Source organism: Sciurus vulgaris, assembly GCF_902686455.1.
Source record: "Sciurus vulgaris genome assembly, chromosome: 12".
In the NCBI taxonomy this organism is placed as follows: Eukaryota; Metazoa; Chordata; class Mammalia; order Rodentia; family Sciuridae; genus Sciurus; species Sciurus vulgaris.
The window spans coordinates 59,073,449-59,087,715 of NC_136473.1; the positions used below are offsets into that span (position 1 = coordinate 59,073,449).

At 36.0% G+C, this 14,267-nt stretch overlaps 1 protein-coding gene and 1 long non-coding RNA gene across 2 annotated transcripts in view; one reads left to right on the plus strand and one right to left on the minus strand.

Moving 5' to 3' along the window:
- The window catches only part of LOC306641575, an 84,287-nt gene that overhangs the window by 23,626 nt on the left and 46,394 nt on the right, over positions 1–14,267 (plus strand). The window lies entirely within an intron of this gene.
- Positions 4,567–7,730, minus strand: LOC306641543 (ribosome biogenesis protein BOP1-like). Its single transcript, XM_079106680.1, is given in 3 exon segments — positions 4,567–5,840; positions 5,846–5,951; positions 5,953–7,730. Coding segments are annotated over 3 exon segments (2,136 nt in total). The 5' UTR covers positions 6,762–7,730; the 3' UTR covers positions 4,567–4,619.

Here is a 14,267-nt window from a genome sequence, read left to right on the forward strand (position 1 = left end):
GGAGATTAATAATTTCTGAATTAATATACAGGTTACTTTTCGGTGACTATTTTAAGATTAGAAGTATTTTATTAGGGAAAATTTTAAATCTGCTTCCATGTTAAAATTTTAACAACTATATTTTGCCAGATGACCAGAAAGTGATTACTTGATAAATGCGGACTTTCAGGATAGCTATTAAATACTATAAAAGTACAAAACTAGGGAAAATATTTTATATTGTTGTTGTGAGGATAAAAATGTTGACCTTACTTTCTTATTAAATCTACTCCAAGAACTATTTGCAAAGGATTTGCTCACAACAATTGGGATATTTAATAAAATCGAATTTTCCTCTTTTGTAATTCTTCAGTTGGAAAATGTGGTCCCTTGATGATGATCCAGGGCTTTGAAGAATAAATGGATTCTAAAGAGAAAATTAGATGGTACTTATTATGCTGTCTAACTAGCAATGCATTGTCATTTGTCTGTTGTATTATAAATTCTTGCTTTCCCTACCTTCTTCATTTAATCATGTAACTTGCCAGTAAGCAGCAACAGAGGAAAAAATATGTTGCTGTATTACTCTTTCAATTGTTTTCTTTGCTTATTCCAGAAGTAGCTCACACTTACCATGCCCAATACAAAACCCACTCCCTGATAACTGTTCTCTTCTAAATTTCTTCCGCCCCTTCAGTCAATCCTTTGGTTCAATACCAGGGACAGTTACTAGTTTTCTCCTAATCCTTCCTTAGGAAAGGATCTTCTACCCACCCACCCCCTGACCTCGAAATTATACATGACTAGAAATTTAATTGTTATTTGAAAGATCAAATTCTAATGTAAAAATGACATCCAAGTCCAAAAAATATATATTCTTATGGTAAATAAAATCTAATTTTGTGCATTTACATAATGTTTTAATATTTTATTATATATCCTTTCTAAATATGTTTTTGAAAGAATCTATTTGCCATTAGACAACTGGAAGCATATCTGCCCAAATTTCTTTATAGCTCACCATCCTAAAGTCATATAATAGTATGACATTTATAGCATTAATAAAGAACAATTAACATTTACCTTATCATTTTTCCTCCATTTTTATGTCATGTGTGTACTACATTAAGAAAATAGCTTCTATCTTATTTTTCCATATATTCAGTAGAACCTCATTCATATTGTTAAAGCCTAGAAACAATTTAAAAAAGTTAGCATTTTAAAATATTATTTTCAAAAAGGAAACAATTAGAATTTAAAACTATACCTGTTTGAACCTGAAGCTTTGCTATACTCCATGATATTTGAGATACTGCATATTGTTTTGCTAATTGAATCCAGAAATCATCTGTCATCTTAGTTTTGATATCTAATATATATAAATAATGTTCAAAGGGTGGAAGCAATCTAATCTGGAAGGACTAATATACTTTCTAGTTCTAATAGCATAATTAAGGAAATACGAAATTTCTACATATAAAATGTATACCTAGTTCAATAAGGTAAGTTTCATGTTCATGGTTAGTGATACCTAAAATTCAAGGTATAGTAAAAATTCTAAAAATATATCAGAATTATAAAGTATATTAAGTTATGTTCATAACTAATGTACATTTGTTCTTATACAAAAACACTACAGATAAAATTTTCCATTTAACTTTCATCTTTCTGTTCTATAATAGATAGAAATGCTAATAATAAAAAAAGATTTGAAGTTGCATGAATTTGTGAGAATGGGAGAGTTTCAGGTTTCAAATGTTAAGTATTTGATGTTCTATGAAGAAAATCATTGCAGAATGTAGCCACTGCATTAACATAAAATTATGGCTTAGTAGCACTGAAATAATCAATGGTAGCTTTTATGTTACATGTCATTGATGTCATTGATTTTCAATGACATGTAACTTAAAAATAAAGTTCACTTTGAAGAAAACTTTTTTCTGCTGTATTTATAACACTGCCTCAAGAAAGCCTATTATTCCAAAGCAAAGACAGACATTTTCAAATTTTACCTATTCTTCTGATAACACATTCTGTAACACATTCTAATTTTTGTAATCATTTTCATCACTATTATTGTATGACATGATCTCATTGGGGATGACAGTATGCTTGATTTTGTTTTTTAAAGAAGAGTATTTACCTTCAGAATACCTTCGCTGAAGTATGTCTGCTGTGCTGAAATAAGGTTTGTCTGCCTTTGCCCCATTGAGCTCACTAGTCCTTTCCTGTACAAGTAGGAGCACATACCTGGGTATAGGAAAGGTGACATGGGAAAATAACTGGAAAACTGTCTTCTCATATTGAAACTTACATATCAAAGTAATGGTTTGTGCTATAGTATTTCCTCTACGAGAGTACAGTTAGAGTGATTCAAGACAAACAATAAGTTCCAAGTGTATGTTGCCTGCTTATGGGCTTGAGCTCCTGCATCAAGCCTGTCTACTCACAGATTCACTCGTTCTTAAATAAACCAAGTCACTACTTTTTTCCACTTAACCATTTGACTTTATTTTCCTTTGTGAGAAATCTTTTTGCCTACTTTATTTCTTGTACTTAATTGATGTGAGAAGTTTCATTTGTGGAGTGGCACAGTGAGTTTTCAGTTGAATATAGGAAACTGTTGTTTTCTTTTAAAATAATGTGAAAATACCAAGTTAATAGTTTGATACATTTTTGGATGTGTGACTTTAGAGAATCTGATTAAAGCTATGGACTTTCTCTCCAGAATAAAGTACAAACATAAAAATGTTCCCAAAATTTACATATAGCCAATTTTATTTTATTGGAAACTAATTTCCTTCACAGTCCAAATGAAATAAAATAATAGGTTTTTTAAAGTTACAATTAGAAAGTGTCTATTTTTAAAATGTAGAAATAAATTCACATTTTGCAAGTAAAGAAATTTTATAAAGCAAATTTTTATGAGAAAACTGCTATTTTTCACTTGAATAAAAATATTGGTTTGATTTTATTCTTCTAAATCACAAGGTAACTTCAACAATTATTTTCATGCCACAGGTTCCCCACTCCCCAGTGGTAGATGGCCTCTCTTGGTTGTATCATAATATGTTTTCAAGCAAAGATCTTTAGATGGGGTGAATAACAGTTTGGGATAATTTCCACTCTTTTCAAATCAAATCACTTTTTGTGACAAAGGGCACATTCTCTTAAATATTTTTACAAAGGACAGAAGTGCTCAAGTTGCATGTTTTTCATTTTTAATGGCAAAAATCTTCACTCAAGAAGTTATTTATTCTTTGCTATTTTGTAATTTAAGTTTAAAAATTCTGTGTGTGTAAAAGATGCATAAATCAACAATTTTGAGTATTATGGATCAACTCTAAGAGCTATTTTGGGGTGTATCTTTCACTATTTAAAAATTAAATCAAAGATAAAAGTAGATATGGAGAATTGTGGAAGTAAAATCTTCCACAAGCTGCAGTATCCTCACAGAAATAATCTTTATAATATTTTTGAATAACAAATAGCTTGGCAGACTTGATTGAGTTTAGTCTCTATGTGACTTGTATATGACTGTTCAGAGCTACTCAATTTAGGCCTTTTACTTATCAGTCTTTTTGCTGATGGTAGGAAGAAACAATTTGATGAAAAGATCAACACACAACAATATGACTAAATTAACTAGATTTGCTAGATAATTAACTGTGGTCATTATGAACAGCTAATTATGTATAGACATGAGTGATAGAAAAATATTTACTAAATACACTACACAAGCACTAAATAATCAGAATGGATAGTAATCCTGGGCTCCCAGCTGGAATAGAAAGTAACTCTTCAATTGCTGGACATAGGGGCATTTAGGGTTGGTAACTGAGTTAACAGTTATTTACTAACAAATAAGGAAAGCATTTTCATGTGATAATATCCTTTTTAACCATACTGGTGCATGCTGGCTGAATCTCAGCTCTGATTACAGCTAAGGAAAATGGTCTTGTTTTAATCACACACCTCTGTCCTAGGATTTGGCACTATCTTTGTGGCCCAGTGTGTGGCTCCATTCAGTCCCTGCAGTGTGCACAGTTCTCTGTCATCTGCACTTTCCCTCCTTGTCTGTTGATTTCTTTCCTTTTTAAAAAAAATATTAGAGCTTTATGATTGTATATAGTATGTGGGTTCATCCCTACAAACTCATTCATGCATGGAAATCGATTTCAGTTCATGATACACCCCCTCCATTCCCTCCTTCCTTTCTTTGACGTCCTCCCCTCTTCCCCTTCCTTTACTCTACTAGACTTCCTTTTGCTCATCTATTAATTTGTATTTGATTGGTTCTTTATGGTATCTTATCCTTCCCTCCCTCTTTCCATTATTTTACTCTAGCTTCTGCATATGAGAGAGAACATTATTTGACCTTTGAGTTTCTGACTTTGGTTAATTTCACTTAGCATGATATTCTCCATTTCCATCCATTTACTGGCAAATGCCATAATTTCATTCTTTTTAATGACTGAGTAGAACTCCACTGTGTGTGTGTGTGTGTGTGTGTGTGTTTATATGTGTGTGTGTGTGTGTGTGTGTGTGTGTGTGTGTGTGTATAACACAATTTTTTTTTTTTCACAGTAAGAAAGCCCCTGTTGAGAAGGTCAGCCCCCACCCCGCAGCAGGGCAGTAGCCTAGGTGAAGAGGCGGACAATGCCATCAGTCCCTGAGGAGAAGACCCACAGCTGCGTGGGGTGGAAGGCCATATCCAGCACACCCAGGTCCCGGGTCAGCACATGCCCCTTCAGCACCTTGACTGGCACCAGGAGTGGGTTCTGCAGCAGGTCATCGTACACCATGCCATGGCAGATAATGACGCTGCCGTCGTCCGAGCCCGACGCAAAGAATGGGTATCGGAAATGGAAGGCCACAGCCCACAGAGCCTTCCTGTGGTGCCTCAGCACTTTGTAGGGGTTGGTGGAAAGGTCCAGGTCAAACCACGCCAGCTTGCTGTCATAGCTGCCGCAGGTGATGTTGTCACCTGTACGGTGCACAGCCAGGCTGGACACACACTTGCAGTTGGGCATCAGTTTTTTGGTGAGTTCCTGGCGCAACAGGTGGTAGACTCGGATGCTGCACTGAGAAGCCACGATCTGGAAGGGCCGGGTGGGGTGGAAAGCCACGCACTGCACCTGTCCATGGCTATGGCGGAAGGGGCTCTGGCTGCGACGCTGGCTCAGCTGGTGAATCAGCACCACAGCCAGGTAGTCCCCGCGCCCGTACCAGGTCACCTGTGTCACGGGCTTTCCGTGGCAGATGCGCAGCTGCAGGCCCCGCTGTCGCTCCTCCTCCAAGGCCTCCATCCAGAGCGCAGGCTGCAGGGCAGGTTCCTCTGGCAGGGCGAAGGCGCTCAGCAGCTGGTCTGTGCTGTCCGCCAGCAGCCGGTCCCCCAAGGCTGGGTTCAGCAGCAGCACTGCGTCGTCCATGGCTGCGGCCACTAGGCAGACGCTGGGGTTGGGGTTCCAGGCAACACTCCTCACCACGCCACCCACGGGCACCACTCTCATGCAGCGGGCAGTGGCCACCTCCCAGAGCCGCAGCGAGCCATCATCTGAGCCTGAAACCAGCCACTGGCCCCCAGGGGAGACACTGAGGCAGCGGACAAGGTCACCGTGGCCCCTGTACACCAGGGCCTGGCACGTGGGGAAGAGCTGCAGGTCCCTGGGCCGAGGCAGTTTGGGGATGAGGTCTTCAGGATCCACGTTCACCCACATCATGCGCTGCCGTGGGCACAGGTAGAGATCAAGACAGCGCTCAAAGCGCTCCTGGATAAAGCGCCCATAAGCAGGAACAGCCTGCAGGCTTGGGAACTTCCGTGGCAGGAAACTGAGCTTCCTCTCTCCTGGCTCCTGCTGTCCCACACCAAGCGCTCCTCCTCGCTGGGCAGATACTCGGGAGGGGGGTTGTATGACTCGGCGTGGCCAGGCAGGGCCAGCTTGGGTGCAGGCACATGCGTCTTGTGGCGCCCACAAGTCATAAAATCTGGAGGTGGGGTCCCGGGACCTGCGAGGCTGGATCCAGCCCATCTTGATGGCACGCACCATGCAAGACACCTTCTCCTTCTCCACCAGGGACGGGATGAAGCTGCGTTTGTCTTCAGGGCGGTTGGTCACTGGGTGGATCATGACGTCCCCGCTGAAGAAGTCCACAGCCGGCTCATAAGGGTTGAAGCTCACATCCCCAAACTGGCCCCGCTGTAGTCGCTGCAGCAGGTCCACCTGCTCATCAGTCAGCCGCAGGTCCTGCCCCGTCATCCTGTCCTTCACTGTGCGCCAGAAGTCAGGATCGTCCAGTTCACCCCGGGTCCGCAGGGGCTTGTAGATGCGCCTGCCATCCAGGTCGTAGCCCACGTGTGGGAAGTCCTCGTACCACTCCAGAGGCACGTTGCCCACCGTGTTCCGGATGTCCTCCTCATCAGAGCTGTCTTCTGCGTACGCGTCCCTGCTCAGCACTCTCGCCATCTCTGTCGCTGGGCGAGAGGCTTGCGCCTGTGCCTGCTCCTCTGTGCTACCGTCGTCTTTGTCACAGTTGCTTCCATCTTCTTTATCCTCAGTGTCCTCACTACTGTCACCGCCAGAATCTTCCAGACCTGAGAATGCACTCTCCTTGCTGTCAGAAAGGCCAGAATCACTGTCATTGTGGTTGGGAGCAGGGTTGAAGAGAAGGGAGGGCTTCTCCAGTTGCGGTTCCAGTTGGCGCTCTGGCTCTGGCTCCGGACACCACTTTCCGGGCCGCACTCTAAGCGCCTCGCGCCGGGCACCCCTCTCCGCAGCCATTCTGAGTGGCTCCTGGCTCCTGATGGACGGCCACTTCCGGCCTATAACACAATTTTTTAATCCCTTCACACATTGACAGGCATCTGGGTTGATTCCATAATTTATCTATTGTGAATTGTGCTGCTATGAATATTGATATGGATGTGTCACTGTAGTATGCTGATTTTAGATCTTTGGGGAAAATATCAAGGAGTAGGAGCTGGGTTATATGGTGGTTCCATCCATAGTTTTCTGAGGAATCTCCAAACTGCTCTCCAGAGTGGTTGTATTAGTCTGCAATCTCACCAACAATGTGGAGGTGTTCCGTTTCCCCACAACCTCGCCAGCATTGATTGTCGTTTGTACTCTTGATCATTGTCATTCTGACTTAAGTGAAATGAAATCTTAGTGTAGTTTTATTAAGTCTTCCATTTCACACTGATTTGGGGTGTATTTATAAACTGTGTACATTTGTGAAGATGGAAGCACTTTTTACTCTTCATTTTCCTCTTTATTGAGTATGTAACTTCACAGAACTCTGAAATTGTTCTGTCCCCTAAATAGTCGCAACTGCTTTCTGGGAAAGAAGCCTACACATTGTCTAAATCTGTGTTGTCTGATATGATAGCCACGAAGGTATCGGACACTTGAAATGTGGTTCCTCTGAATTATATGCTATAATGTAAAGTGTGTTGGATCTTGAAGACCTATTTGGTTAGCATATCCTAAGTATTTCTGTATTAAGGACATGTGATGGTGGTATTTTAAATAACTTGGGTTAAAACACTTTCTTAACATATATTAATTTCGTCTGTTTCTGGTTACTCACTATGTAGCTACTAGATAAATAAAAGTATATTTGTGGCCTACATTATGTGTCTATTGGACAGTGCTGCTGTTCAGTGATGTATTTGCCAAATTGGGATAGAAGCAACTTGATTTTAACAGAATCTGTGGAAAATTTCCCTCTGGAAGCTCAGACAAGCCCTTTAATCTTATTTTTCTTGACTTTAAAACTTTTCTGCTCAGGTGTCGAAGTAGAATTGAAAACACTCCAATTTCTTCAGCGATGGCTATTTCCTCCACAACTCACTAAATGACTTCTTCCAGTTCATTTATGATAGGCCTATTAAAGAAATAAGTTTTGAAAAAAGATAGATAGGGTGTACTTTTTCCCTTTAAAGTAACAGTGAAAATAATTAAATAATAGTCAATCCAGGGGATTAAAATTAAGGTTTTTATGTAATTTTAATGATGTTGTCCACTAATACATGCTTTCAATTTGAGATCAATTTTACCTGAAGACTAAGTGCAAGTCCCTTCTTCCCATCCCCTTTAATGAGATTTCATGAATTTGTATTATGAAAAGTCAGAGTGCATGCCATTAATCCAGGGATAAGACTATAGTGTAATAGTTCTAAATATATGTACAATTAGCGTAGCTTTCTAGGTTGCTTTAAATCTTTTGTAGTCTTAGCAGATTTATAAAATTATTAGAAAGATGTCATTATGCAATCACAAAAATATATGAAATCGCTATTTAGCTAATATGTAGTAAGAAGGAAGCTATGACTTGTGGCAAAGTACATTAACAAAATCTCTCAATATTTTAGAGACAGTTTAAAAATTCTAATATAAATAAATAGTTGTGACTCATGGACCCAGAAAAAAGGAAGAAAAATCAATCAAGAACACCCTGGATATTAAAACCGACTTTGTGCTCTAATGTGAAGCTGCTTGATTGAGTAAAGCAGTGTCAACCATACCTTTCTTCTAATGCTAAAAGTAATGCACATAGACAGAGTGACAATCACAGCACAGCCTCCCATCAGCAATAATTAATCTTTTAGTTATCAGAGACCAGAAAAGCCTCTCATCAGCCTCTTCTGAAGTCTGAGGGACCCTTGTTTTTGATGTTTGCATTCTGAGGAAAATTGTCCCCACCAGTTCTAACAAATTGAAATACCAGGCTATTATGGCAGCTATTGAAGTGTGTGGAATGGTCATAGCTTGTCCTGAAACTGTTCCTTCAGCTTGGATTAGAGTTTCATTAATCACTTTTTAAAACTGATCCAGAATTGCTTCTGCCCAGTGCTTGACATTTTTAATGCTGTTTCTGTAATTGGTTTTTTCCCTAAAGCTTAGACTATTTTTTGAAAGATTACAGTCTCAGGACAGGACTTGCAAACCCCAGTTTATTAAAAAAAATATTATTAGTGATATCAGCTGATCAAGTGGTAGAAAGCTAATAAAAGGACCACCAAAATAAAAATTGATATAGTGTTACAGTCCTGCTAAAGGAAGTAACAACGCATATCCATTTATATCATTTTTTTTCATAGCATGTAAAACACAACTTAGGAAAATTATACTTGGTGGTTAGGTAAATAAAATTCCACCAAGAGTTTCTATGAAATTAGTACATAGGTGTTACCTTGTTTTTAGCTCTACATTTATAAGATTTGTAAGATGTCTGCATTTTTCATTGAGCCAAACATTTTAAAGCACTAATATTGAAAGTGTATGTATGTGAATGTGTGTGTGTGTCTATTATATAGATTGATTTTTCTCCCTATTTTCTGCATTCAGTTTAATCACGTTGCATAATCCTGAAGTTCAATTCATAAAACTACATTTACTTAAAAGTTTGGTCTTAGAGGGAATCTCTCATTTTGTACACGACGACAATTTCTGTATACTAAAATCTCATTTTTTTGTTAATTAAGAGTATCAACTACTGAGCACACTCTGTGTGCAGAGTACTGTCTTAATTTGTAAGACAATTCAATAAAACATTAAATTCTATTTCTATAGACATGTCCTTTAAAATGATACAAAAAAGATTTTTAGATGTTTTTGCTAGTTCTCTTTCCTTTGGAGGCAACAAAGTTTCTGTACATTTCAACTCTTCTCTTTTTATTGATGAATGATCTCAGTTACAATTGTGTTCATTAAATTAATATGTATTTAGAAAGAATTTTAGATATAATATCACTTTTAATCTTCTGAACTAATCTAGAATGCTTATTCCATCGCTTACTCTCATCTCATAGATTTAAAATTAGGAATAAATAAAAGTAATCATTGCCAAAGTCTCAACTGTTAACTAATATACTGTATTATCTCAATTAACACATTACCTATACTTTCTCCTATCATAAGTAGATTCTAAATTTCATAAATTCTCTTCAGGAATTTGGAAGATTTACTGGTAATCATACTATGTCAGAGCTAAAACCATATTAAAAATAATTTAGCTCTGCTTTATACATATTTATATATAGACATGCATATTTAGAAATGCATATGATATATAGAAATGCTTATTTTATATGCATATTGACATGCATATATATTCAAAAGTATGAAAGTGTGTTACTATTTTTTTTTTTGTTTTTTGGGTTCTTTTTTTTTTTTTTTTTGGGTTGGGATGGGGATCAAGCCCAGGACTTCTCCCAAGCTTTAAGCAAGCACTGTACCAATGAACCAGCTTCCCAGCCCCTAATATTTATTTTTTGAACTAAATTTTCTTTGACTTTTTATGATTCTTTGCATTGGGATACTTATTTTCACATTAAAGTGATAAAGTTTTTCATTAAGTCATATGGTTTTATTATGAGGCATCTATTAAATAATATACAAACCTTGAATTGGAAAATGTGTAACATAAAGTTTCTAAATGTGGTTTGTTATTTTTATTTTTTTGTTTTTGTGTTTTTTTAAAATTTATTTATTTATTTTTTTTAGTTAAACTTTAAGTTTTTTTCAGGAATGAAAAAGGGGAAATTTTGGGACATGAAGAGGAAGTGATAAAAAATTTATGAATATAAAAATACCTCTGAGAAGACATTTGACCATACTTGAAAATTTAGGTATTTATTTTTCTCATGAGACTCATATAACATTTTTAGTCATGGAAAATATGTATGTATGTAGAAAGTGGCAGAAAATATATCAGTTAAAGCTAGATAGTGGGTGCATTACATATATATTTATAGCTATATATGTAATTATATATTATTTAGGGTTCAATTCATATATTTACAGTTTAAAATATACAGAAATGATGTACTTTGTTTTGTAACATTTTTTCTCAGCTTTAATTTTGTGTCCAATGAGTCACTAATAATAATTTCTTACGTTTTTTCTATTTACAAAATCATGTTTTCTGTAAATTTTTATATCATTCTTTCTAATCATATCTGTTTTCAAGTGAAATATTTTTACTCTTTCCCATTAAGTGTGATGTTTTATGGTTCTTTTCTATTTTTCTGGGTTATTTTTAAAAATATTGAATGCTTCCTCTATATCTATGAGATGATCATGTGATTATTGCAGTGAACTAATAGGATTTGATTTTTTTAAAATATTAACCCAGCTTTCTATTCCTAGAATAGACTCAGCTTACTTATGTGATATCATTTTTATATATTAATGCATTGAATTTGCTAATATATTTAAAAATTTTCATGTCTATATTTATTAGACAGATTGCTTTTTAATTTTCCTCTCTTAAAATGTCCTAGTCAGGATTTTGGTAACAAGGTTACACTGACATCTTAAAATAATTTGGTTAGTATTCTCTCTTTTCTAATCTTGAAAAGAGTTTATATAAATTGTTATTTCTTCCTTGAATATTTAGAAGAATTGACAAGCTCTTAGAATACTCCTTGCAGAGTAGGTTTTTATTTATTGATTCAATTCTTTAATATATATAGGATAATTCAGATTTCTGTTTCCCGAGTGTGTGTGTTGTATTTTATTCCTTTCAGAATTTGATCTATGCATATGAATTTTCTAATTTATTGACAAGAAAATTATTCATTATTTTCTTTTGTTATTTATTTTATAGTATATGTAGTTATGTTACCTTTTTCATTCATGAATATTGATCAATGTTTTCCTATCAATTTTTCTAAGGATTTTTCAATTCCATCAATCCTTGTAAAGCTAATTTTGGCTTTGATGATTTTCTTGATTCAGTGATTACTTACTGTTTCTTTAATCTCTGTTCTTTTGGGGGTTTTTCTTCCTTAAGTTTTTTGAGTTTATTTTATTATCTCCTTATCACCCTTCTTTCTGTCCCTCTTTTCTCTTCTTTCCTTCCCTTTCCTTATCTCTCTTTTTTTGCAGTCCTGGAATTCAAAGCCAGGTCCTTGTGCATGCTAGGCAAGTGCTCTACTACGGAACAAACTCCTCATTTTGTTATTCTTGATATTTATACTTAGATAATACATTTTAAATAATTGTCTCTTACGTATGCCCTAAGTCTCTAAGTTTCTCTGTCCAACATGGAATTAGGACATCCCACAAGTTTTTATCTTAAATTTCAAAATGTTTTCTATTTTTAATTTCTGTACTGACTCATGTTATATATACTAAACTATATTATTGAACTTTATTTTGTTTGGGGATTTTCTAGTTGTATGTTTATTAACTTACTAGTTTAAAAGTCCTCTGTGGTCAGACTATACTCAGTGATTTTTATCCCCTGAAATTTCTTGAGTATTACTTTATGGCCCAGAATCTGGTTAGTTTTGGTAAATGTTTCAAGAACATCAAAATAATATATATTCTGAAGATGTTGGATACAATATTCCCTATCAATTTCCTGAATTTTACTAATTATCAAAATCCTCTTCATTCTCACTTATTGTTTGAGATTGTATTATTGATGTAAATATTATTGATATTAAAACAATCATTTATTGGTGCATGGGATATGGCTTTATTTAAAAAGGGTATCAAGAGTACATTTTCTGAGACCTTGAATATCGATGGCAGAGTTCATTAACCCTTGGTATCAGTTTTCCTCTTCTGTGCCACAAGTTAGAAACATTTTCCTTAAAGGAAAAGATAGTAGATATTTTAGGTTTTTATGGCCACAGGGTATATATTCCACTACTTTGCTCTGCCATTGTAGCATGAAGCAACCATAGGCAATACATAAAAGGCATGATTATATTCCAATGAAACTTGATTTCCAAATTAGGAAGTAAACTCATTTGAGCCTCAGATCTATATAACTTGCCAACACCTATTCTGTATTCATAGAACCTCTGATTTATGTCTGGGTACATGGCTGCCTAAAATAAAAGCTACATTTTCCAACCACTTTTTAAAACTAGGGGTAGCTCTGTGATTAAGTGCTACAAAGTGGAATAAAAGTGAAAGCTTGGGTCCACCTCCCGGTAAGTATTTATTGGAATCTTCCTTATATTAATAAGTCTGATAGGGTGATCAACAGCTAAAAGAAGGACTTTTTACAAAAAAAATCTATACAAGTTAGTAAATTAGTTTAATAGCTCCATAGATGCCAGTCAGTAAAAGATGGAAGTCTCCTAGGTCAGAGCCTTTATTCCTCACAGTATAAACAAGAAGTTTCAGCATTGTGGTGCTAGAGCCTCAAATTCTACAGTGGTGCAGAGAGCCTGCACATATGAGTGTGTGTCATAGGTGGATTTACTAAGTGTAAGAAGTCTATTACTTATATAGGAAACGATTAGCAAGCCCACTCTGCCCAGAGGATAACAGGCATAGCACAGAACTATGTGATATGTGCCTGTAATGACTTCAAGATTTCCAGTTGCATAAAGAAATTTGAGAAGTGGTCCCAGGTAAAAGAATGATAAAGACTTTATGATTTGGGTACCTTCATCAACACGTGTACTAAATCAAGAGTTATATGGTAGACTTCCTTTCAAAAATGCATTTCAAGAAAAGTATTTGTTGTTGTTTTTTCATTTCCTCCTTTGGATGTCTGGAATGGGGAATTTGATAGCTAGAGAGATTGATGGACTTCAGTCAGAATGTAATTCTTGAATCCATGTAGGGTACAAAAGATAAAGCAATAATATAGAAAAATGATGAGTCCCTTAAACTGTGGAATATCATCCTATCCATGAACTTTAATGTAAAAGAGAAATAAACTTTTTTCTTTGCTTAAGTCAATGTTAATTTGGACTTTCTGTCAGTTATACCTGAATCTAATTCACATTTATTTAATGTCTAAGAACGTCTTTCTGTTGCTTTCATAAGTAAGTGATAACTAATGTGTGCATAAAATACTAGGCTCAGATTCTTTTCTCAATTTTATAGATATTAGGTTGTAATCATCTCTTTATTACCAAGGAACTACTTAGGACTGATTGTTTTTGATAGGGAGAGAATGGAAGTACATTTTAAAATTATTTTATTTATTCTAAAATAGGACTGTCTTTGCTACTTCAATTTTGAGTAGCTAATTATTATCGCTAAAGAAAATTTTAGTTCTACCTTATAATATTTGTTTATTTACTCTTTTTTCCCCCTAACACATCTGACCTACTTTTCATGAATAACCTTTTTCTTTGAGCTTCTCTTATCTATTTAGTTTTTGATTTGGTCTTAGAGAAACCATGATTTTAGGAGTTGGTTGAAATTGCATATGCTCTTTACAATTACATTTTCTTTAGTCTCCTGTAAAGAATGATTCTCACATGTGTGCTTTTCATATGGCTTTTCAACATGTGGGTCTGCATTTCTTCC